Genomic DNA, 25,460 nt, shown 5'->3' with positions numbered 1-25,460 from the left:
ACAAGAAAAAAAGGTTATCGAGGGAAAACCAACCCAGCCCGGCCCATCTAAAAGGCGCAAAGCAAACTATTCGACATTGAAAGATGTTAGGTTGGGTAACAGAGGCATACACTGGCCTACTTTTGTAGAAAACAGAGGCAGATGCGAAGTATGCAGCATCAAGAAGATACAGTCAAAGCCTCACTCAAATGTTCTCACTGCAATGTATTCTTATGTCTAAATGAAAAGAAAAACTTCTTTACTGAATACCACGAGATTCATTTTTAATTATTTATAACTATTAATATTTATTTAACGATTTAATAAGTTTAAAAAAAAAAAACCTATGTATTAAAAGTTCCTATTATACACATTACTATGATACACAAAGTTCCTGACGGTACAAATTAGTCCAGGTCACAGTAATAATACCTAGAATGCAAATAAAAATCTAAAAAAAATTTATGTGTTTCCTTTACAACATATTATTAAGAATCTCATAAAAAACCATTAATTTTGTACTTTTTTCTCATAGCCGTTAGGAAAGGGATAAGTAGCTAGCATGCCTGTATCTGTCCAGTGTATACTGGCTTACAATCACGCATGTAGTTAGCATGCCAGCTACTCGCCAAAAGCTTACATGTGTATCTGTGGCTTTATAGTAAGTCTGAACGATCTTTAATATCAGTTTTAAATTCATCTTAACGAAAACACACTCCTTGTAGCAAGAGAACGAAGCGTAACTTATAATCCGGGTATCATTTAGGCAAGCTAGAGGCACCAGGAGAATTCGGGAATGATTTGAATAAACTCCGACATCAGTCGTAAGTTGACCGCCGAAGGGTTCACATTGAAATAACGAAAACCTGCGCAGAAAGGTAAAGTATGGTTTGCAGCGCGGTCCATTATCCACAGCGCAGAGTCTGAATGTTCGTTTTGAATAGAACCGTCTACAAATCGATTTGTGTAGCGACCTAAAAATGATTGAGTGGAATAAATTATAACACAGTTGTAAAAGTGTGTAACTAAATAGTGTATCAAAATATTCGATTTTGGAAAAAACCCGAACTTTTGTTTACCCGAATTAGGATTTGCAGTTAAGGTTCTTACTCAGTCAGCAATTTGCGCGCCTTTGTAAAGAGGTCAACTTATTCGTAATTATGTGATATTTTTGAAGACTAGATGATACTGATAGGGCGATAGTGCCTGTATGCTGTCAGATTCATTCTATCAATGTGTGTTTACTAACTGGCGAATACCAAAGCCTATCAAAAGCGGCAGTCGTCTTATGGCGCGAATACATTAGCGAGCCGAAACACCAAAGCACTCTTTTCAGGGTGAAATGCCTAAAACCAAAAAAAGAATGGCGCGAAACACCGCTTGCGGTTGCTTCGTTTCTTTTCCATATTTCGAGGCTCGGCTCGCGTTTCGGATTACAAATGTATACGCAGCACATCACCGATCAACCAAAATAGCTTTTACTTTATTTAGAAGCTTTCCTAGGAAGCCCGCACTTAAATTTAAAATTTTCAGAAATCATTTCAGTATAAATTTTTAACAGTAAGCACTTATTTCGACTTAAGAAAAAACCATTTATACATTTAGTAATGTTAATTTTTTTATGTATATAACCAACTGGTTTAAACTTTTAAGGCCTCCTCAGTTGATGGGTAAGGCTGAGTAAGACCTAGCAATCCGGAGGCTCCGCGTTCAAATCCTGGCGTAAACAAATTTTATTTTTATTTTATTAGTTGCAATTACAAAGTTTGTATATGATGTAGGTATAAAGTATAATAAAACCATAAATTCTTTTTTCTCAAAGTTGTCCTGATAGGGTTTCCTGATCTGAAGCGGCTTGTAATTTAAAAACTTAGTATTTAGTTTCAATTTATCTTTACATCGTCTTAGTTTGTAAGTTGAATATAAGTTTGTTCTCTCAGCCATGTTTTTATTTTTGTTTTAAATTTATTAATTTCCGTTATTTTTTTGTTTGTTTTGGTAGAGTATTGCATAATTCGTTAACATAGAATTTAACATTTCTCTGTCCAAAAGATGTGTTAAAACTGGGAGTAACCAGTATATTTTGGCTTATTGCTCTGGTTGAGTATTTATGTTGGGCAATGGAGTATTAAAAAAAATAAACATAAATAAATACCATTAAAAAAATAATTCTGGTTCATTATCTCAAAAAAGATGAGAAGGCAAACATCCTACAAAATCATAAGACTAGAGCAAAGTAAGTTGATGAGCGTACGTAAGTTTAATAGGTACTGCCTTTGGACAGCAAGAAGAAAAAAAACTGAATTTTAGCCGTAAACTTATAAATGAAACTCCCACCAATTTCAAAAAAATTAATCAATTTATGAAAACATAAATTCCAGCAAATTTCGAATAAAATTGGTTTGGGATTATCAGAAAAAGAACTTATAAAAGAAGGGTTGTTTCAAAGAATTTGAACTATTTTTAATGTTAAAAAACTAGGTTTATTACTATTTCATCATGAGCCGGTTATTTCACAGTATGATAATAAATAAATAAGAACTTTCACTGAACTTATGTATTTACATTGAAATTTGAAAATTGTTCAAATTTTGTGATTCCAATATTAAAAAAAATATATCTTATGGTTAGGTTAAGTTACGAAAAATCCTCTACACAAACCTCAAAGTTGAGTTTTATAAGTCACCTGTTTTCAAAACATAATTTGCCTCAGCACATGATCTTCTAGAGAGGAGGATTAAGACAATATTAAGATTTTAATTTTTTTTTAAAGTTTATATTAATATTTAAAGTTACAGCTCATCCAAACTAAAGTCGCGTATGCCATTTTTTTTGATACACGCGTCCGAAGCGGCTATCCGCGAGTTTAATCGCTAGGGGCGGTAGTGTTTTGACTGTGTTGTATGTTAAAGTGTTTTGTTTGTGGTCAGAAGTGACTGCAACCGTATCATATGAAAATATCAATATTAATCAGGTTAAAAGTAACGTACCTGGTTCCCTCCTTGAAGATGTAGTAGGCAATGGCCACCCTCTCCATCTGAAGGGCTGTGACGGCCCCACCCACAGCCACTGTCGCTTTTATCTGAAAATACACCTGTCTTATCATCCATTCAAATCTACATCATCCCCTAATTAATTTAATTTACACTGGCTCTCCAGGAGGATAAGATCTGATTGAATGAGAAGGACCTGATGCGACCCTCAGTATTCACCTTCAACTTCAACATCTTGATAATAATTAGTCATTATATATGCGTATAACGTATAATCAGAAATACAAATTATATGGAAAAGTTGTTGCTGTGGATAAATATGAAATTAATATCAATTATAAAGGTAAAATAAATATATAAGGAATCATAAAGACCATGCTGAAAGTAACCATAAGAACGCCTTCGATTGAAATTTTTAATAGTTTGGATTTACCACATATACTATTGAAACTATTCAAAAATACGGAATTCTCTACAATAGCGTTTATTCATCAGGCTAGGTCAAATCACAATGACATAAACAATATTCTAAGCCATAAAACTACATTTGGACAGAAAAAATACATTTATTTAGCGACACAACTCCACAAGATCCTTCCCAAAAATAAAAATCTGGCTGAAAAAAATATTAAAAAACGAAAAAAAATAGAATAAAAATTAACAACTTTAGTCCGCTTCAGCACAGGTCACCCTAGTGAGAAAGACTAAATATTTGCTGTAATAAGAAATAAAAAATAAAAAAATGCTTTTAATACAACCGTATAAAGAATTTGTTATGTGTAGATAAAGAGTTTGTCGCGTGTGATTTACACATTAAAATGGATTTATTATGGATTTAAATTACAGTTAAAAACATTCGTTAAAAATTGTCAGAATGAGAAAGTCATTTTTCAGGAAATCTCGGTAATCATTTTCTTATTTGTTCCAAAAAGGAAAGATGATAAAACACATTATTATTATAAATAGATTGACAGGAAAAGCGCGTTTCATAAATATGTTATGAGAGTAACAGAGCGTTTGTTGTGCGTATAAAAAATACAGTGTGTGGCAAGCCTACGCACGACGGAAGTGAAACTTTTAGTATTCTTCTCTCTCTCTTCTCATTTCATTCTCTCTTTTTTTCTGTCTATTGACATATTTATAAGTAGCATGTGATAAAAAAAATTAAAAGTTATAAAAATATGGGATTCGAACCCGGGTCCTGAATAACGAGTGTCGAACGCTCTGCCTCTAGACCGCGGTTATTACGTATTCGACCAAAATATCATATAGTCAAAATATTTTAAAGTCGCAGCACCAGAGTATTTTATCACTTTAAAAAAAATTATTATTAAAAAAATCACAAAAAGAAAATACAAATCGTTGATAAAAAAAAATTAAAAGTTATAAAAATATGGGATTCGAACCCGGGTCCTGCATAACGAGTGTCGAACGCTCTGCCTCTAGACCGTGGTTATTACGTATTCGACCAAAATATCATAATAAAAATATCTAAAAGTCGCAGCACGAGAGCATTTTATCACTTTAAAAAAAATTAATATTAAAAAAATCGCAAAAAGAAAATACAAATCGTTGATAAAAAAAATTTAAAGTTATAAAAATATGGGATTCGAACCCGGGTCCTGCATAACGAGTGTCGAACGCTCTGCCTCTAGACCGCGGTTATTACGTATTCGACCAAAATATCATATAGTCAAAATATCTAAAAGTCGTTTATCACATTTAAAAAACGCATTTTATCACTTTAAATAAAATTATTATTAAAAAAATCACAAAAAGAACAAATATATATTTTAAGCGGGGATCGAACCTCGGTTCTTCACGACGTGAGTCGCGCGCTCTGCCTCTAGACCGCGAAGCTGAGTTTGGAGAGTGACCTAAAAAAGGTATATAATATTGGCTAGCCTCCTATAGCGAAATGATCACGGTTTTTCATGACGGTCATGAGTTGGTTTTACTCCTGTCCTCGAAATTGCATAACGCACGTAAAGAAGTTTCACTTAAAAAAAAACAAGGAAAATGATGAAGTATTACACGAATAAATATAAAAGGAAAACCACAAAGAAAAATGTATGCAGTAATGTGGTATAAGTTTTATTGAATATGGTAGATAACGAAAAAAACTTTATAATCAGACAAACAAATATGTTCTAAAAGAAAAGTATTTTTTTCGACCAACACTCAAAAATGCCCGCTACCTCAATTTTTGGGTCGCTAACTCAAGCAACATCACAAATAATTTACTTGTAAATTCAGTGAAGGTAGTTAGGAAAACGTGTGAAGGTTTTCAGTGATAAAATCCGCTAACTGTAATCATTTTAATTCTTTGAAATACATTCAAAAATGTCAGTAAAAGGAGCAATTGCATGAGGTGAAAGCATTTTCCAACGTTTTACCTAGTTTCCTAATTCCAGTACGAATTATTATTACTCGTAAACAACAGTTTACAGTTATTTCCTAGAACAAAAGTTTACAGTCGAACTTTTTTCACTGGAAAACTTGTACATTTTTACTACTAAATTAGCAGATAAATCATTCGCATTTCTTTTGTTATCAGACTAACAGTAATCATTTTTGAGTGATTACCGTTAACATAAAAAATAAAAAAAAAATTCCGCGTAATCATAGAGAGGATAATGATGATAATAAATAATACTAATGATTTTTTAATGAATTATTTTTATATGAAACCACAAAAACGTGACAGTAACGTTTAAAATACATTTGTCTAGTATAATTCGTTTGTTTTTACATATTATTTCGTCATAAGTAATTTTAGTTTCGAAAAACGTAAAGTAAGCTATTTTTATATTTTTTATGTTTGCTTTCAAATTTGAATGTATCAAAAAAAACATTTTTATATAAAATAATAACCTTTCGTTTATATATAGTTTTTTGGATATTATTGCAAAGCATAAATGCCTGAACTTCTGTCAAAATAAGAGGCCTGAGGAGATGAAAAGCAGGATAAATTGACTTCATTAGACTTAAATCACGTTTTTCTGAAATTGATAAGCCGACAATAGTTCTTAGTAACTGATTAACAACTTATTTCCAAGTACCCTACTGAATATAAAAGCAAGAAAAACCTTTTTTTAAACATCGAACATTCTTAGCTCTGAGTATCTCACTCTGAAGTAATGATGATTTAATGATTACTGTGTTATAGTTATTGGAATCCATTTATAAATTTCACCGAATTTTTAAGAAATCTCTCTTTAAAATTACTCGAGAATTTGTGAAAGATTATCGAAGGATTTTCTTCAGTTCCTCTAAATATATCAAGTAGGAACATTTCGACAAATTTTCTGGAAAATGATAATTATTTTCAATATTATGTACGTGTTTTTTTTATCTAAATTTGTTTTCTCTTTAAATAAAACTTGTTTTGAAAGGTTTCCATTGACAGTATTTTTATACAAGTACATTTTTAGGTAACTAGATTTAGGTCACAGTTGGATCTTATAACTTTGGTTATGGGATGTTTATCAAGTTCTTTAAGGGAAGCCAATATCCAAAGCGCACACCAATAATGGTGGCTCGAAGCAGCAGGTGCTATTTATTTTTTCCAAAATATATTACGTCATGGAAACATTTTTTACTCGGGAGATATTTTCAATGTGTATGGGTATTTCAGCTGAATAATTATTGCTTATAATAATTTGTAATCCTTTGTGCTATCCATGAAAAAACCTTGTCTTGCCATTATAAAATAATAATAATAAAATAATATTTCAGCAACAAATGTAGACATCTGGTGGGAACTTCAAGACTAACAAAGCCTTTCCTATTAAAATAAAGTTGGTTGTTTACAGGTGAAAATATATAATAGGCAATAATTGTTGAATGAAATACTAGTAAATTATTTTACGGGTTTGGAAAAAGGTGATGTAGCTTAGTGGTTTAGAGCAGCTGACTGGTAATTAGAAGGCTGTGGGTTCAATTCCCGTCGGCGGAATTCAATTTCGCTCGGGAGATATTTTCATTTGTATGGGTATTTCAGGCGAATAATTATTGCTTATAATAATTAATATATTTATCTTCCTTCAACCATTAGATATGCGGTAGATCCAAATGGTTCAAATCAATCATTACTAATACGTGCGATACAAGTTCCTGCTACGAAATGCAGCGCTACGCGCACCATACCTACCGCACACTATTACGTGTCAAAAGCAGAAACTAAGGACGCAATGTTTCAAAGATTTTAAAAAAATCATCTAATTTCAAGTTTCAAATATGTTTGTAATTTCTATGAAAGTTGTATTGAATTTCTGGTAATACTTTACAATGGAACGGTTGTATCACGTTACGTAGGTACGAAAAGGCTATAATATCATTATTATCGGCTATTTTAAATCATTATTAATTAAACCTAAGTTTATTCATATTTTTTATAATATTTTGTTAAGGACTTGTATCTCCTTCTAGAGCTTGTTTTAATTTTATACTTTTTGTCGTCAGTTTATGATCAAATTAATTCTAAATCACAGTTAATTTTTATTTTTGTTCAAATTATGACTTAATTTGATTATGCTTGTATTCTGTGACATGTAATTATTGTGTATGGTATATTTTTACCGTGGATATTAAATGAATACCTGGATACTAACAAAACTTGAATATTAAATTTGATAACTGTTCAAGTTCTGTGAAACAATCCGTCCTTAGTTTGTCAAACGTCAGTCACGTCGAAGTAGTCAATGTTTATATTAGACCACACAAAATATGTACGTGATGTGTGCACATTCATGGTATAACTCGTTTGTGTCAGTATCTAAATAGGCAGAGCTTTTCGGAATAAATTGCGACGGCCAGCAAATATAGCAATCAGTGCCATCTGTCGGCACCTCTAATTAATAGCACAACTAATAACGAAATAATGATAATATTATATGTTGGCTAAAAAATATGGACATTTTATACATATATCCACTGACAGGCTTGTACTATGCGTAGGTGAATGATTTGACTTATGAAACAGCTGGTTAGCCATTCTCAGCAAAAAATTTCGCTGAGCGAATACCTACTTACATATAGTGTGGTAAGTATATTTTTTGCTATTTTTTTCTATGAATTTGCTGTTTTCCTTTCTGCCTACCCTGATTCCAAATTCTGTGCATGCCACTGGACCTGTCCTATACTATTTTCACAAAACTCTGTATTCCCACGAGCTCCAAGCAAAATCTCTTTGTTTACCTATGTAGTTGTTTTGTAAAAATTCACATCTTTGCCCACAGAATTAGAGATTTGTTGGTACAATAGAAATCTATTTCCCAAAGAGTTTGTCGATGATTAAACATATGAGTATATCAATTATGTATTTTGATTCACGCCCAGCTGGACTTTTACATGTTGATTTTTTTAAACAAATAACATCTAAATGGGAATAACATCACAAGTAAAAAATACTCTAAAATACAAGATGGAAAAATAAATATACCAAAAATTAACAAAGTTAGAAAAAGATCGATTAAGATGGTATTATCGAGTAAGAAAATAGAAGACAGAGATGCAAGAGGGTTAGAACTAGTAAAAATTGTTGTGAAAAGGAGCAATAAAGCCCTAATCGACAGGAAATAGTTGTGACTTTTGGCTATAACTCAAACCAAGTGCTATTTCCTGCAAATGGTCTCTCATTTGTTAGTTTGACATTCACACATTTAGTAAGGACGACACTATCGTAAATATTCGAGCAGGAGAAGAGTTATGAGTCCTTAGATGTCTTATTTCTGTACCAAAAACAAAAGTTTTACTGTTTCTCAACATCAGTCTAAACCTATATAGAGTGATGTTGCAGAGGGGGGTCTCACATACCAATCATTAATCAAAGATGAAAAATGACAGACGTGATCTGTCTAGAGAGATTTAGACAATCGTGCTTGTAGCAGCAGCCTTCTAGGATTCCGTAGAAAATCTAAACGACAAAATTGTATCGTGCTTAATACTGTCGCACAAAACCTACCTAAAGTCTATACGTGACGGTAAATAACCACTAGGAATTTTTAATTCAAAGTTTTCTGCATTGTTTGTCGTCTGCCTTTCGAGATGGAAATGTTCTCAAAAACTTACTGCTGGAACTTTGTAATATCAACAAAGCAAGAGTGCCCTTGTTCGAAACTTTCAAGAGTAAATTTAAAACAATATCCGACTGAAATTTAACCCACTGCGCACATTGATACAAGTTTTGTAAAAAATGTTGTCAAAGGCGCTATTTATCTAGATAATAATTGTTGAAAATACTTTAAACCAAGGCTGCCCAACCCCAGGCCCGCGGGCCATAATGTGGCCCGCGAACGAATTATAAGTGGCCCGCAGGAACCATTTTCAAAAAACCCGCCAATCCGCCAATTTGAAAAAGTATTGCTATTTGGGCTACTCAGACCGAGAATCAGCGACGAAAAAATCTAACCTGTTGAACTTACTTTTTATACAAAAATACACCGGTTTTGATATAGTATTTTTTGCGTCCGAAATGGAATCTTGTAGCCACCTCCCCCCCCCCCATGGAATTCGAAAAATTGTTGTGGGGAATCATATATGATGTTTTTGGGTGCGCGGATTTTTTTCTCAGCGAAGTTCCGTAACAACCCCCCCCCCCCCCATGGATTTCAAATATTTGGTGGGGAGTACTCATTTTGAATTTTTTTTGTGAGGAATTATGTTTTATAGAAATTCTCTAACAACCTCCCCCCCCCATGGAAATAGGAACCGTCAGGTATTCAGTGGCCCGCCAGTGATTCAAAATCGTCAATTTGGCCCAACTGTTAAAAAGGTTGGGCAGCCTTGCTTTAAACGAAGCCTTAATGATACATGGAAATAACGATAGCAAATAAATATTTAGATTTATGAGATAAACAGCCAAAGATGAAAATGCCACTGTGTTGTAATAAAATCATATTTTGTTAGCTAGCTTCAATTCCGTGGATTTAATATTTCTCTCTGTGATGCTGTTACGTGATGTTATTTTTGAATTATTTACTAACATTGGTACAAATTCAGCAAAACATATTTAGTACCAAGCAGGAGAACCAAAAATAAAAATTGCGCAACACTTTCATCTAATCAAATGCATATTGTAAATAAATTATAAAATTATTTTAGTTTTTTACTAAAATATGTTGTTATTCGAGCCGTATACGAGATGTACTGTTTGCATTTGACTTGACTTATTGTTGCGGTCAGATTTATTTATTTATTTATTTATACTGGGTTTTACAGATGATCACACTTACGTGAGAACAATCCACTTATAAAAACTCAGTTATTGTACAATTACAAAAATCTACAATTAAATAAAGATACAAAAAATTAAATACAGATACATACAATTAAGTACAGATACATACAAATAGAAAACAAAAACATCAAAAAATAAAATACACAATCATATACAAGCTCGCTCAAGTAACACATTACATTATACATTATTACAAGTGGTAAGAGGCATAAGAAATACGAGAGGTATGCATAGAGAGAAAATTGACACAATGAATTAGCTAATATTTTTTAATAGCGCCAGAACTTTTTTTCTGAATCCGTACAAATTATCGACGAAAATATCTATTTCAGCACACTCTATCTTGTTATATAGTCGACACATCTGGGTCAGAGGGCTAAAGTAGGCGATATTATTTATAAATGTATTCAGGTGAAAAATATTATGGCGTCTTAAACAATGCGAATTGGGGACATTTATTTTAATATTGCTAAGACATAATGTAGTATCAAGTTGACCGTGAATAATTTTATGTAAACATATGAGATCAGTCAATTGCCTTCTAGTTTTAAGTGTATCAATCTTGAAGTAATCACGACGTACGTCATATGTTCTAAGATGGTCATGTAATCCACATTTGAAGGATAACATTCTTAGCATTTTTTTTTGAATGCATTCTACAATATTTTCATATTTGCAGTAATGTGGATTCCAAATAGAGCTTCCATATTCAAGTTTACTTCTAATTAAGGCATTGTAAAGAGTTAGAATTGATTGAGGATCTTGGAAAGGTTTACATATTCTATGAATAAATCCCATCATTTTTAATGATTTGCACTTAATGTCGTTAATGTGTACATCAAATATGAATTTAGAATCAAGAGTGATTCCTAGATCTCTTATTAAAGATACTTTTTTGAGAATAATATTATTAATAATATAAGAAAAATCCTTCATAATTCTATTTCTAGTGAAGTTTAAAATGTAACATTTTTCAACATTTAAGTGCATATCATTGACAGTACAACAGTTATTAAGTGTGTCGAGGTCGTTTTGAAGCAGTTGATGATCGGAAACAGACTTGATTTTACGAAAAATTTTAAGATCATCGGCGAAAAAAGCATAATCACAATTTAATTTCGAGCCAAGGTCATTTATGAATATAAGAAAAAGCAGGGGGCCAATATTTGAACCCTGTGGTACACCGGAAGTTACAATTATAGGGGATGATTTGTATCCATTAATAAGAACTAATTGAGTTCTGTTATACAAATATGATTTCACCCAGTGATAATTAGATCGTAGATAGTTCTTAACTTATCCCTGGAAGTTAGAGGTTAATATAATATAGTGGTGTCTCACTGACCTCATTCCTGATGGAGACGGCATCGTCGTAATCCATGGAGACCCTGAGCATGGAGGAACAGTTCTGGACTATGAGGGCCACCACGGGCAACAGGGCCAGGGTTACTACTTGGGTTAAGTAACAACGTTGACCGATCCTAAGAACCAAAAGAACAAAATAGCAAATAGTTACAAAATATATTTACAATACAAAAGTATTTTGTGAAGCGGCTCAGTAATATAGGGACCGGCGGATTTTACTTCCACTAGTACGGTGGATACAGAGCGTTAATTATGAAACCACACTGTTCTAGTTTCACATTACATTACTTTGTCGGATCGTCCCCGAAGAAAATTACCACAAACTACATATCACCAAATGTTTAAATGTAAACTAAATTCTAATTTAATTTATTCCCTGTTACTAAGATAATATTTTTAAGCTTGTGATTTTCAGAACTTTCATGGATTAAATTTTACAAGCTGACTTCTAAAAATAATAATTATTTATTTGTTCCGGAATATGAGGATGATAATGTTATCCCACATATCCCCGTAGTGTGTAAAAACATTATATGCAAATTAGTAATTTTCATAAATAAAAATTGAAAAAGAAATTGGTATGAAATGAAAAATAAATATATATATATATTTTTAATTGCCGGCAACCCGGGCGTTTATTGCAAAAACATAATCAAAATTAGAAACATGAAAGTAACCCGCCTCAATAGAAGATTTCTGTTCTGAGGTGGGTAACAATATAATGTAAATTAACAATATAAATATAAATGCATTAAATAAGGAAACATAATCGATTTAACTTTTCCTTGTCGTTATTGATCCGTCGGATTGAAAATTATTGGGGCCAACCACTAGAGCGATTTTTGGCATATTGTGCTAAGTTTGCTAAAACGTTTTGAGTGATTGCTTGCCATAATATGCAAAAATTAGATAACCTAAAAATATGGAATATACGGTTAAATCTAGTAGCATTCGTCGGTTTTAAACCGCAAGCAGTTTCATATGTTTCCATATTATGATTAAATAAATAAAATGACACCAATCGCTCGATTAGTTCTTCCAATGCGCTTTAATACTCGAATCTGAACTCTGACAGAATTTCATCACATTCTTACAACCCTTTTTTCTCATTAAGGCTGCAAATGCGGGAACTTGTCCTTCCGCGAACATAGAGGATGTACTGTAGTGCCTGAGAAATCCAAACAGCATACGGTATGCATTATTATATTGCACATTTCCATAGTTCTCTTTGTGTAGTTGGCCCAGAGCTCCCACATGTACAGGTTAGTACAGAAGGCTGAGAAGAGCGTCCTTTTCATCTGTGAGCTGCAAAGCTGAAATCTTCTACTGAGCATATTTGATTATACACTGAGTGCTCGCCCCTGTCTGTCTACGGGGTTATCTTCAGTTAACTTATTTGTGATGATGTGTACTAAATATTTAGTTGCCTCCGCCATTCAAAAAGGCAGCAGTGATGTATTTTGGACCTTCCCCGTATTTGATAATTAACAGTGCTGCTTTTTTTTGTTTAAATTTCATGTTAGTTTCGTGCGCGAACTCTTCACAAATTTTCAAGAAAATTCGTAATGCCCTTATTGACGATGCCATCAGTACCACATCATCTGCGAAGCACATTGTTGATACATTGTCCTCCAAAATGGCAGCCTACCCCAGCATTGTTTTACATATTAGTTATGTTAAACAATACTGGGGACATGAATCCTCTGAAAAGAGGTCCTCTGTTGACGGTAGCATGTGTCAATAATATGTAATACCTCTTTTCTTAAGGTTCCACAATACGGATGTTAAAAAGTGCACAGAACGGTGTATTTTTTTATTTTATTTTATTGTAGTACCTAAAACAGGCATGATGCCCAAAAATTTACATTTATGGATGATTTAATGCAAAGTAATAACAAAAAAAATAGTAACCAAAACAATTAGCTAAATATTCAAAAGTAAACGACAAACAAGAATGGGTTAGAGATATAATACAAATATGTCCATAAACAATGTATTATTGGCCCCTGTACAGATGAGATACTGATTTGGCAAATGTTTCTTGTCATAGAGGGCTTTATTACAGTATCAGCTTGATACTACAAATGGTGTTTAAACTCATCTTTAAAATGCCTATTTCATAATCAGAGCAGTGTGTCACGTTATAATTTCTTAATGTTTGCGGTACAGGGGAGAAATTTGCTGTATATGTGTGGTAGGCTGTTGATAAAGTATTTTATTCATCTTTTTGATTTTATTGATGTAAATTTGGGATTAAATGTTTGGTGTATCAACTGATGCTTATATAATTTTCGGAGGGGTAAGTTAACTTACTCATATTAATTTAGTTGTACCAACTTCAGCAATCACATGGACAGAATACAGAATCGTTTACAGTACTGTAGCTTAGTTGGATAGTAAGTGAATCAGTGAATGGCATATGTTTACGTATTTGTACTTCCGAAACTGGTAGAGTTTAAATAAAATTAAAGTGGCCAAAAATAAATTTATGTGTTTTTTATTGGCATATGTTTATCTTAGAGACTTCAGGTATTATTCCTGGTCATATCCCTCAGCATGTCTGCCTGGTACGCTGGATATAAATAGCCTCACTGATGAAGGAAAAATTCTTTGGTGATAACAGCACATACCTGTCTGAAGGTCTAAATCTGTTTCCTAATATAATATTAAAAAAATAGTTTTGTTTTCCCGACAATTTCACAATAGCGCGCAGGCAGGGCTTTTGTTTTTCCGAGATGCAGAACTAACCCACCATCGGTAATGTCGCTCGGAAAAATTATACTGCTGTAACTTGTCCCCTCATATAAATATTTTTCAATTGAACGTTAACAAATTTAAAAATTGTAGTGTTATTTAAATATGTTTAATGCATTTTGCTATCGGTTATAATTTCTGTAAAAGGATATAAAATAAATCTGTATAAATAAAAATGTAAATGTTCGTTTCTTCAAAATCTTAAATCTCGGAAATTTCTTCACCGATTGCTTAGAAATTTTTACATTGTTACATTCGAATACGCGTGTGTTTTTATATACCTGTAATATATAAATGTCACCTGTAACAGGTAAAAAATGTATTTTTTTAAAACAGCGCCATGTGTAGTTCGTAAAAGCAACGCGCTATTGTTTCTCTATCTGAATAGAGAGTCTGAGCCACAGTAATGCGTAGCGGGGTAGAGCTAGTTATAAATAAAATATTTAGGTGGTAAGAATGTTCGGTAGAATATATCGATGGAAAATTGATTGAAGTCAATTCGTTTTGTTTTCAAGGTTCTTTGGTTCCCACCCAGGAGTTGTGAGTTCAAAACCTCAGCTGGCTAAGCCCTCCGCCGCGACACAAGCAACATTTTACGCTTAAAGTGGTGTCAGTGGGAGATTTTCAAATATTGTCAGTTTATTCGTGGTCGGGGAACTTTTTAAATTCTTTTAAGAATATAAAATATTAATTTAAATAATATTAAATTTATATCTTGATGTTTATTATCTAAAATTGATTAAAAATCTAGCAAACGAATTATTTCTTGAGTTTAGAAAACACCTAGAAGTAATTAGAGGCCCGGCCCTGCTGTTTATTCTGACCTACTGTTGCGTGACTTTTGCCTACCTTGTTTTGGGAATAGTGCAGACCGAGACGGACTCCTCCAGGCGCGAGGGAGGCCCCAAGCCCTGGGGGGGCAGGGGGGCCGCGAGGAGGGGCTGGGGGCGCGGTGGGGACAGGCTGCTGCTGACCGGCTGCATGCACCAATACTATTGCCACGCACCAACTGAAAATAAAACCAAAAATCAGCCAAATTTGAAAACTTACTTTTATACTTCCTGAGATTATGTAGTGGTAAATTGAGCATATTTCTTCGCTATTCAAATTGTTGCATATGTTTGCTTTTTCATTTACGTTTTTATTTTCTATTTTTTTAAGTATTTACAAATATTTCAGTGATACAAACAACTTGTAAAATATTACGTAAAAGTAAAATAGAGTATGCAATAAATAAATAATTTAAAGACTCCAGTATATGCCTCAAAACATAAACTTGATAACATATTGTCCAAGAGAAAAAATTTCAATTTGCTCTCGCGTGACCTTGTGTACCAATATATCAAAGCAGTGATTTAATAATAATAACTCTTTATCTTCAATATATTTTGTTCAAAATAAGTTAGATGAAAGAAGGAGGAAAAATATATTAATTAAATCGCGTCACAGAATTTTATTACAGATATTCAATTTTAAATTGATTTGAAATGCCAAACTTCAGATATAGAAAATAAAACACTTATAATATTATTTACGAAAATATTGACAGAGTGAATTACCATTGTATCGTCATTGGTTATTTATCCTTCTGTCCAAAGAAAGCATATTCTATTATTCCCATCGATCTGTTTTCTTCGTGCACAAACCTTCTCGCACAAACTATTTTTATCATTGACCTCGTAATCTTGTGGCTTACTTTTGCTCTTTTGTTTCCACTTAATTGTGACATGGGGTCACCTGGACGTGTTCTGAATAATTAGTGTCATCCTCATGCTTTTTCGACATGTTCAATTAAGTTGACGTCTTTATATTGTCCCTTTATGTTTTGAGGGAATGTTGTGAGCTGATATTAATGAAGGGAGAGGGTAGAGAATATGTAGATAGGAACAACCCGAATAGCCAAATCTATCCAATAAAAATAAAACAATTAGTGTTATTTTCCACTCATTCATTTCTCTTCCGATGTTCTTGCTAATGTCTCATAGTTAATACTTGAAAGAAGCTATCTTGAATACATTTATGTAGCCCATGGGCTTATTATACAAGATTTTAAGGGTTGTACTTTGTTGACTTTAACCCAAAGATATTAGAAGAACGAGATGTGCTATGAGCAGTTCATACTGTGTGGAATTGTTTTGCCCAGTGTCGCCGGTTTTATTCACCAATACTACTGCACACCTTCGCTTACGCTAAGTATCCGCACTAATACATAGAACAGATTTCTGTGCGTACACGTCCCGATAGTATTCAGAGTACCCTAATTAGGTAGTACTCCGCCTACGGTCCGGCGGCCAACATAGCATATCTCGTTCTTCTAATATCTTTGCTTTAACCAGTAATTCCTCACATTATTTGGACGTAAAAAAATAAATTGAAATTTTGCTTTCCAGTAACTTTATTGATGTTTTTTTAACGAACAATCTAAAAAAATATTTTTTACACTAGCACTAAGGTCCTGTGTCAATTTAGGGGGTGCTGTGTGGAGGGTCTTTTTAAAGAAATAAAGGATAGGTAGTTCTAAGAAGGAAAAACGTTGGGTAGGAATGTAAGAATCATTGTGTCCTGGAGTGACGGACTTACGAATCCATCCCTCCAACTACGGTGCATGGCGATTGATCGAGAGAATCCAGTCGTAGAGATGAAAAGGCCTCCCTCAGCCAGACTCTCTCGATCCGGCCGTAGGCAGACAGACACGTCCGCCGCCAAGACGTAGACATCCCTGACAAGTCACCAATCGTAGCAGACCATTTATTACTTATTCAATAAATAGTCCCAGGGGCGGCGGGACCTGGCGGTGCTTTCAAAACTCCCTTAAAACGTTGGAATTTCGAAAAAAGTTTTTAATCTTTTTTTCTTACACTAAAATGTAGAATCACCCCCTGATGTTAGCGCACTTTACCCCCAGACTTCCTGTATAATAATAATTGTAAATAGATTTTCTAATGTGAATATCGCACGGATTATGGCATAAACACTTGGCTATGTTGTAGACAAGGAAAAGAGATGGGGATCTACCACACTAGATCACGAAACTAGAACAAGAGATTACAGTTGCTGGTCTTGAATGCACTCAGCATATATTTTACATTAATTACATACGCCGTGACGTGACGGCCGGCATAGTCCAGTGGTAACGCATTGGACTGCCATTCCAAAGGTCGCGGGTTCGAACCCGGCTTGCGCAAATAAATTTTATTTGGTTTATTTGTGTTATTTCACAATTAATTAATTAAAATAATATATAGTATATTTGCGGCACGTTCCAGAGTGGAAGATACTACCAGTATCGCCCTGGTGTAAGACCACCATTCAGAATTGAAACGTTGCTCCAAATGGCTTTAGTCGTGTTTAGTGACTAGATCTGAATAGCCAGGTACTTCCCCACCTTCCTCTTTCCCTTCCCCACTTACCTTCAGCCTCACAACATCCCCCAATTGGGGATGCCATAGTCTCACTGGCTCCAGACGGGAGCAGTTGGGACTCTTGTGAGGTATTCACTATAAAAATAAAAAAAATACAATATTATAAAAATCAATAAGAATAATGGGAACCCACTAAGGCGCAGCCTGAGCGTGGATAATATAGTTATATACATTATAATATTGTCTCTAGAAAGAAACAAACTGTAGGCATACAAAACAAAAACAAGATTACAATTTTGCTAAGTGGTTTTTATAAAAAGTGTTAATAATTAAATTATCATGTATTAAACATGATAATTTAATATGACCTTTGCAGTTTCACCCCCGTAAATTAGTTATATTTTGTTCACTCCCACCTCATGAACGCCGTCGCTAGGCGAACTTTTGTGTTGCAAGTTCAAAGGATAACGATAGGGAAGTTATTTAATTTTAACCAGCATGCTGTGATTTTTAAAAAAATACGTCAGAATTATTTTTTTCACCTTAACGTAACGGTGGAAGGTATATTTATTTTCCAAGTGCCTCCAAAGCGACAACGACCCTTAACGAATCGTTCTTAAGCTTTGTGAGCTTGTTATTGCTTATCTCAAGTCTCGAGCCAATCTCAACATTGCTATGCATAACGATCTTGCATATCAACGTACTTCCCTATCTCATTCACATCCCCACATCACATATCCTCTTGAGATACCTAGGCTTTCAGCGGTTGTGATCTTTGGGTCTGGGTCACCTTTGTCTCGTTCGTGAAGTTCGTTCGCGGTCGGAAGGATTCGGGCGACATCGACAGCCGCCACACCCCCTTCCTACTTTCTGCACCGGAACAATATTCCACACTGATATTGCAAGAAATATAGGCTCTATCTTAATATAATTAATGGCCGATACTTGGCTTGGTAACATATTTTTGCCTATAAATGCCTTCCGTACTACACCACAAAGATTCCACTCACGTGTTAAAAATGTCCTAAAGGGCCGATAATCAGCATTTATTGAAATATAAAAAGTAAAAAAACAGGTTAAGTATTATAATTTATAAAATGCTTCATAATTTACTTTAAAAAAATTATTATTGCTAATTTAACTACCTTTTCTTTTTAACTTATTTTAAAGGTTATAACCATCAATGAAAGAAGAAGATAATACGAATATATCAAAATGGAACATGAAACCAAAACTGAGAAACTGGGTTCGATTTCTAGTTGTGTCTAACCGTTGTCTTTTTAATTTTCTGTGTCTTGTTCTGGTTCTTCTTCTTCTTCTTCGATGGTATATTAAGAATTTGTTCAAATGATTGGTAATCCGGTTAAAAATGGGATTGCAGGCCGTTTCCTGATAAACTTTAAGTAAATTCGTAATAATATCGGAAAACTTGTTCATACAAAAATCATGACGAAATGAGATATGTTGTTCCGACATCGTGACAATGGTGTGGTATTTTAATGTTATTAATTTATACGCCCTACATGATATATATTTTACATGATTTACTGCATATTACAGTGCCCGCAAAAGGTTTTTATTTTTAAAATAATAATAACAAAATAAAATGAACATTACACGGTACATGTTATTTTCCATTTAGATGTATATAAATATAAGAAAATAGGAAAATAAATATACCAGTTTTAAAAGTGCAGATGGCATAAAAATAATATAAAGACTGGTTGATAATACGTAGGTAATTTACAATAATAAGTAAATGGAAAAAAATGTGATCGCTCCTACGCGATAATCCTATATGTTTATATAAGCTGTGTAAAAACATAATTCAGGTATTTTATATATAATGATAAACTTATATTAAATAGGTCAAGATTTGAAGTAAATTTATTTCCGAGTGTATGAAGGCGAGATAAAGGTGCGTGTGTGTGGTAGTTACACCCGGAATTATTATTGTAGAATAATTTATTTTGTCTGGTTGGTCGAATTTGTCGAAAGTCGATGAGATGCAGGATTCACTAAAGATGTTACTAAAAGTTTATTAGGAAACCTATTAATTCATTCTTTAAGAGCCTGCAATCCCGTTTTGAACCGGATTACGAATTATTTGAAGAGATTTTTAATGGATCAGTAATTTTTCTCCGTGTATGTTTTACATTCTACTTCACTACTTGAAAGGTTCTAATAGGTAGCTACTACATCTTAGGAATCGCCCAGCAAGCATGATAAATACTATTTTTGAACACCTTTAGACCAGGACGTACACTACACCTTGTATATACAAAAGAATATACACTAGGGTAGACACGGCCTATCTCAAGAAGATTGACGCTATAGCTAAGTGGATTGAGCTTCTAATAAATTTAAAATGTTATTTATTTGGATTCGATATTAGGTTTGAGCTATAAACATCTACTTTCTATCGCTGGTATTTTTCCTAGCAAAAGCGAGCAACCGACACATACGTGTAAAACTCAATATTCGACCCATGTTCTAAAATATACCTATGAAATTATTCCTCATTTCGGCTGGGTATCTTTCCCAATTTAATTTTATGATTCACGTTCGTTCATCTGGTTTGCCCCAACGCGTATCTCGTAAACTATACAATTAAAAAAGCATAAGAAATGAAAATACGTTTCTAGCAATTGCCCATAGAACAGGAAATTGAAATGTCCAGTACTAAATACTCTCAATAGTTGATTTTGCTAAATATTATATTCCTTCTAAGAATTAAAGATGATTAGAATTAGAGTTTTGATTTATTTTTATGAATCAGGTACATAAGTAATGGTGGATAAGTACTGGTCCCTTATCTAGCGGTTGAAATAACGTTGTGATAAAATTTAAATTAGGTACTTACAAATATATTTATGTATAAATATGTTTTCTAATTTACCGAAAATGTAATTAATACAACTTCTTGTTGATTCTTCGAAGAAGCCGGGAGATATTGTGATGTTCTTTGTATTATGGTATTTGGCGAATAATAATATAAACTACCTAGTACTTGAACAGGGGAACACACTCGTCCAAAAACATTATATTTCTAATTTTCTTTTATTTTATAAATCCAAACAAAATTTTCCTCTGAAATCATAAATATGTAAGTCGCTACATAAATTCATATATGCTTAATTATGAACGATATATTTTTTACAAAATTTGTTTGTAATTCATAAAGAATTAAACAATTTGTTCAAAGAAACGTCTATTCTTTTTTCAAACTTTCTGAGGCAGGTAGGTAGGTAGAAATTGAAAAGAAAAGTCTATTATTTTTTCAAAACTTTCTTCGGGCAGGTAGGTAGGTAGATATTGAAAAGAAATATCTATTATTTTTTTTAACTTTCACCAGACAGGTACGTAGGTAGATATTGAAAAGAAAAGTCTATTATTTTTTCAAAACTTTCTTCGGGCAGGTAGGTAAGTAGATACTGAAAACTTATTTCACATTATTTGTAAAAAGAATCTTACATGAATTATTAAAAAAGCCACCATATTAAAACGGAAACATAACGTACAAAACAAACTTACAGACAGACGAAATGCAAAACGGTGGTTTTAAATCAATTAGATAGATGTTAACTCGAAAATCAATGGATTTTTTTTAGGATGTATGGTTGATTTTTCGATATGTTAGCGATATGTGACTGAAATCATCGATTAAAAATAGAGTTCGTTGAAATTTTACTAAAATTTTCCAACTTCTGTGGATGGCCGTTAAATTGAAAAAAAAATTATAATAACTCAAAAAAATATTACTGGAAACTGGAGTTTGTTAAGTTCACTTTTTTTAACTCACGCAAAAAATTGAAAAGCCTCGAAAGTTTGCAATAATTTGGCGAAGGTGTGAAAAAGCTCTTGCATTGTATGGGTGTTTCAGGCTAATAATTATTAGTTATTTCAATTATCCTTTGTGCTTTGCATAAAAACCTTTTCTTATAAACATTAGCTAATTTTAAAAAATATTGATATATGACAAGTCAAAAATATTTCACCAATAAATGAAGATATAATATGTCTCGACGCCATCTAGTGGGAGATTCAGCATCAACAGAGCCTTTTCAACAAAAATAAAGCTGATTTTATTCAAATGAAAAAAACAAAGCAATAATTGTTTAATGAAAAATATTAGTACGTAGTGAATTATTTGGCGGGTTTAGAATAAGCCGATGTAGCTTGATTGATAGAGCAGCTGACCGGCAATCCGAAGGCTGCGGGTCCAATTCCCATCGGCGGCATTTATTTTTCTCGGGAAATTTTTTCAATTTGTATGGGTGTATAACAATAAGCCAACGTAGCTCAATTGGTAGAGCACCTTATCGGCAATTAGTAGTCTGCAGGTACAATGCTCGTCGGCGGTATGTCTTTTTTCAATTTAAATAGGGTATTAGCTAATTAAAAAATTATAATTTATTATTTTCATTTAATTATTCACGAACCTAATAACATACTTCTACGGATTATCATACTTCTGGGAATAAGGAATTTCTGTTGCTTACTTCGAACAGTTAAATAGTTCAATATTTTTGTAGTGAATAAATTATTGTGTAAAACTTCAATTTGTAATATTTAATCACTATCGAAACTCTATCGAAAAATGTAAAACTGAAAATCTGATTCTTCTTGTTATTTCTCATTTTTCGTTTGAGAGTTGTTAAATAGTGGTCTGTATCTCGAAACTTCTATTCTTAAATTCATTCTTTCTTCTTTTACAATTCACGTCAGTACTACAAATACAACCATCATTAAATGGGACAGAAATAACATAGAAATATCTTAATGGAGTCACGAAATTAATTAATTGCTTTATGACACCGTTCAGGATTATCTCAATCTATTTTATTTGTGACTTGGTTACATTATTATGCTACAGCGGGAAAACTAATAGCATTTTTGTTTGTCTTGATGAAAATGAGTACCTACAAGTGCTTTCGAAAACTATTTTTTTCTGGTCGACGTTTGTTCTCAATTTATTTATTTTTTACATTATATGTTCTTCAATAAGGAGCGTTTTTACATACGTACGTCGTGGGTAACGATATTGCGGATTCCTTGGCAAAACAAGAAGAATCTAACCCTATTGTTACCCCCGTATACAACATTCCCCTCTCTGAAATTTTTTCCATCCTTAAAGATAGATCCCGCAATATTTGGAAAAAGTATTGGCACATTGCAAGCCATTCCAAGGAAACCATCAAAACCGTGATCTCGACAATTCCCCCATTACTCAAAAAAAAAGAAATTTCTTCACTTGTTCGAATGAGGATTTGACATTGTTCCGTTCCTTGTCACCTTTTTAAAATTCACGAGCTTAGCTAATATTGTACATTGTACATTATGGGGTCTAGAAATTGGAACTTTAGATCACATATTTGTTGGTTGTCCCTCTCTAAACAAATGTCTTCTCATCTCTTCTAAGTCTGAATTCGTCTAGAATTTTCCATATAATTTTGAAATTTACCAAGTTAAACAAAATAAATATATTTAAATTCACTTTCCCTCTCTCAATAAATTGAAATGATGGCCTAGAACACCCTTGAAGTATGAAAGCCAGAAATATTTGAAAAAATAAATTATGTAGAACACCTGAGTGATACAAAGGAATAATATTATGTTAAAATTAGTAATTATTCATAATATTCATAGTCTTCTTCTAACTATAAATTGAATCGGGGGGAAGATTCACTTCTTTCAGGAGGTGATTCTACATGATGGTAGTAGTAAAAAATGTACATAACTTTTCCAGAAATTCCCACCTTTTTTTCCTACAAACCTACAAAAAATCATTGGTGTGAGGACAAGCTTACCCGATAAATTCGCTGTGTGCTTGCCTATAACTTTGTGATCACCCCGTATCCATTGAAACCGCAAGTAAACAATAAAATTAGGCCGAGAGTTTGAAGTTTACAATTATGCTACAATTCGTATGTTTTAAACCAAATTCAGAACTACACTAAAATTAAAAAAATGTAGTAACGCTTTGAACGATAAAATTATTTGCAACTTCTTTTGACTAATTTAACAAATTAAAAAAAATTCCACTTTCCATGTGTATTTACACCAAACCTGATGAATGTCTGCCCATTTTTCCTGTGTGAAGCCAGACATTGTCACAGTAATTAAACTTACTCACAAATAAACACAATGTTAAAAAACAAGTCTTTAGAGAAAACACGCACTGAATAAAGATGTTCTTTAAAGTACGTCTTAATAAATGCACACTAAGATAAAGACACATTGCATTAACAAGTTTTGATTAAAACAATAATATAATAGTTTGTAAAGTTAAGCACCACTAGATACATTAAATTATCAGATCTTTTGCGAATAAAATAAATAAAAATTGACACGAAGTGCGCCAATTAAAGACTGACGGAATGACAGCGCTTAGGATGCGGGACGGTACATTAGGCAACAGCGCCATTTTACGTTTTTACCTGAAAAGTACCCCTCAACGTTGAAATTTCGAAAGAAGTAACTAATTTTTGTACTGTACTATCACGTAGAATTACCTCCCGAAGTTACAGAACTTTACCCTGGAATACCCTGTATTCCGTGAAGACTGATCGTTCTAAGCATTTCAAAATAGAATTTTCTTCAAATTTTGGTTAGGTTTGGTGTTTTGTCGCAGAGTTATTTTAGCTTATTTTTCTATCCTTAACTTTATCAAGGGTTTAAGGTTTCGACATGATGGTTGAAGCCCTTAAAGGATTAAATTCAAAATCATAAAAAAATCTCTAGACATGAGATTTTCCGGGAGTTACCTACTGTGCGAAATAGCTTTTAATGGAGAGATAGGAATTAACCTGTGTCTTGGAGAGATTTAAACTTTAGGATGAAGGTAATTCAAAAGCTGACAGCTGAAACCAAAGCAAACTTGTTGAGCAGCAAGTAAATACAATGGTAGTAAGGGCAATGAATTAGTCAAATTTGTAAAAAGGACGAAGATAGTAAATAATAAACTAAGATAAGCCATTCGTTTGCGAGGCCTGTAAAATGTTTCTCTTTCTATTTGCTACCCTTTGTTTCCGGTTTCAGGCAGTGAGAGATGAGAAAATAGATTGGCAATTAGAACGGCAATGAATTTTTTATCTGCTTTTTAGACAATTTTGAAAAAGGTTTTTTGTCGTCGAGAGTAAAATTGTCAGTTAGCGTTAGCTTACCGCCCACAATATGGGGATTCTTTTAGAGGTATAAACACACTGAGTGAGATTATTTTTTAAGCATCGCAGTAAAAAATGTGATTAATACGTGACGTAAAAATTCCTTGAATTAACTAACTACTTTTCTCTCGTGATATAACATCATAAACACGCTTTCAGGTATTTTTTCCACCCCTTACATACACAAAAAATAACTGGCGTCAAGAGAGGGAAAAGTTGAAAGACTTGAACATTGTTTGAGGAAACAGTTCAGATTGGATTTACCAGTTTACCTCACTGAATACTCAATATTTTTTCGAAGAAAATTTCTTCTGAAAGCTTATCACTTTTTGATGTCATTATTCATTAGAATAAAACACAAATAACTTTGTTTACATCACTTTAATATATATATAACCTCTAAATGTTTCATGAACAATGTTCACCTCATCAGGTGTATATACTTGCTTCTGATGAGATGAGCATTGTTCATGAAACATGTAGAGGTTATATATATTAAAGTGATGTAAACAAAGTTTTTTGCGTTTTAACTTTGTTTAAATCACTTAATAATATTTAATGACTTGACTCTATAAAATCATAATTCTGAGAATTATATTAA

General features: G+C 33.0%; 1 protein-coding gene across 1 annotated transcript in view; it reads right to left on the bottom strand.

The window, feature by feature from the left end:
* Positions 1 to 25,460, bottom strand: part of LOC149420584 (uncharacterized) — a 298,862-nt gene that overhangs the window by 85,809 nt on the left and 187,593 nt on the right. The window contains exons 2-4 of the mRNA XM_089636389.1: positions 15,181 to 15,340; positions 11,558 to 11,693; positions 2,970 to 3,061 (exon numbers count right to left, since the gene is read on the bottom strand). Coding sequence (XP_089492515.1) covers positions 2,970 to 3,061; positions 11,558 to 11,693; positions 15,181 to 15,314 — 362 coding nt within the window. The 5' untranslated portion in view covers positions 15,315 to 15,340. The remainder of the gene's footprint in view (positions 1 to 2,969; positions 3,062 to 11,557; positions 11,694 to 15,180; positions 15,341 to 25,460) is intronic.

The sequence above is a fragment of the Hesperophylax consimilis genome, chromosome 10 (genome assembly GCF_061612785.1).
Source record: "Hesperophylax consimilis isolate HC1 chromosome 10, BYU_Hcon_1.0, whole genome shotgun sequence".
NCBI lineage: Eukaryota > Metazoa > Arthropoda > Insecta > Trichoptera > Limnephilidae > Hesperophylax > Hesperophylax consimilis.
Note: the sequence above shows the minus strand (reverse complement) of the source record. Positions and strands in the feature narration are given on the sequence as shown.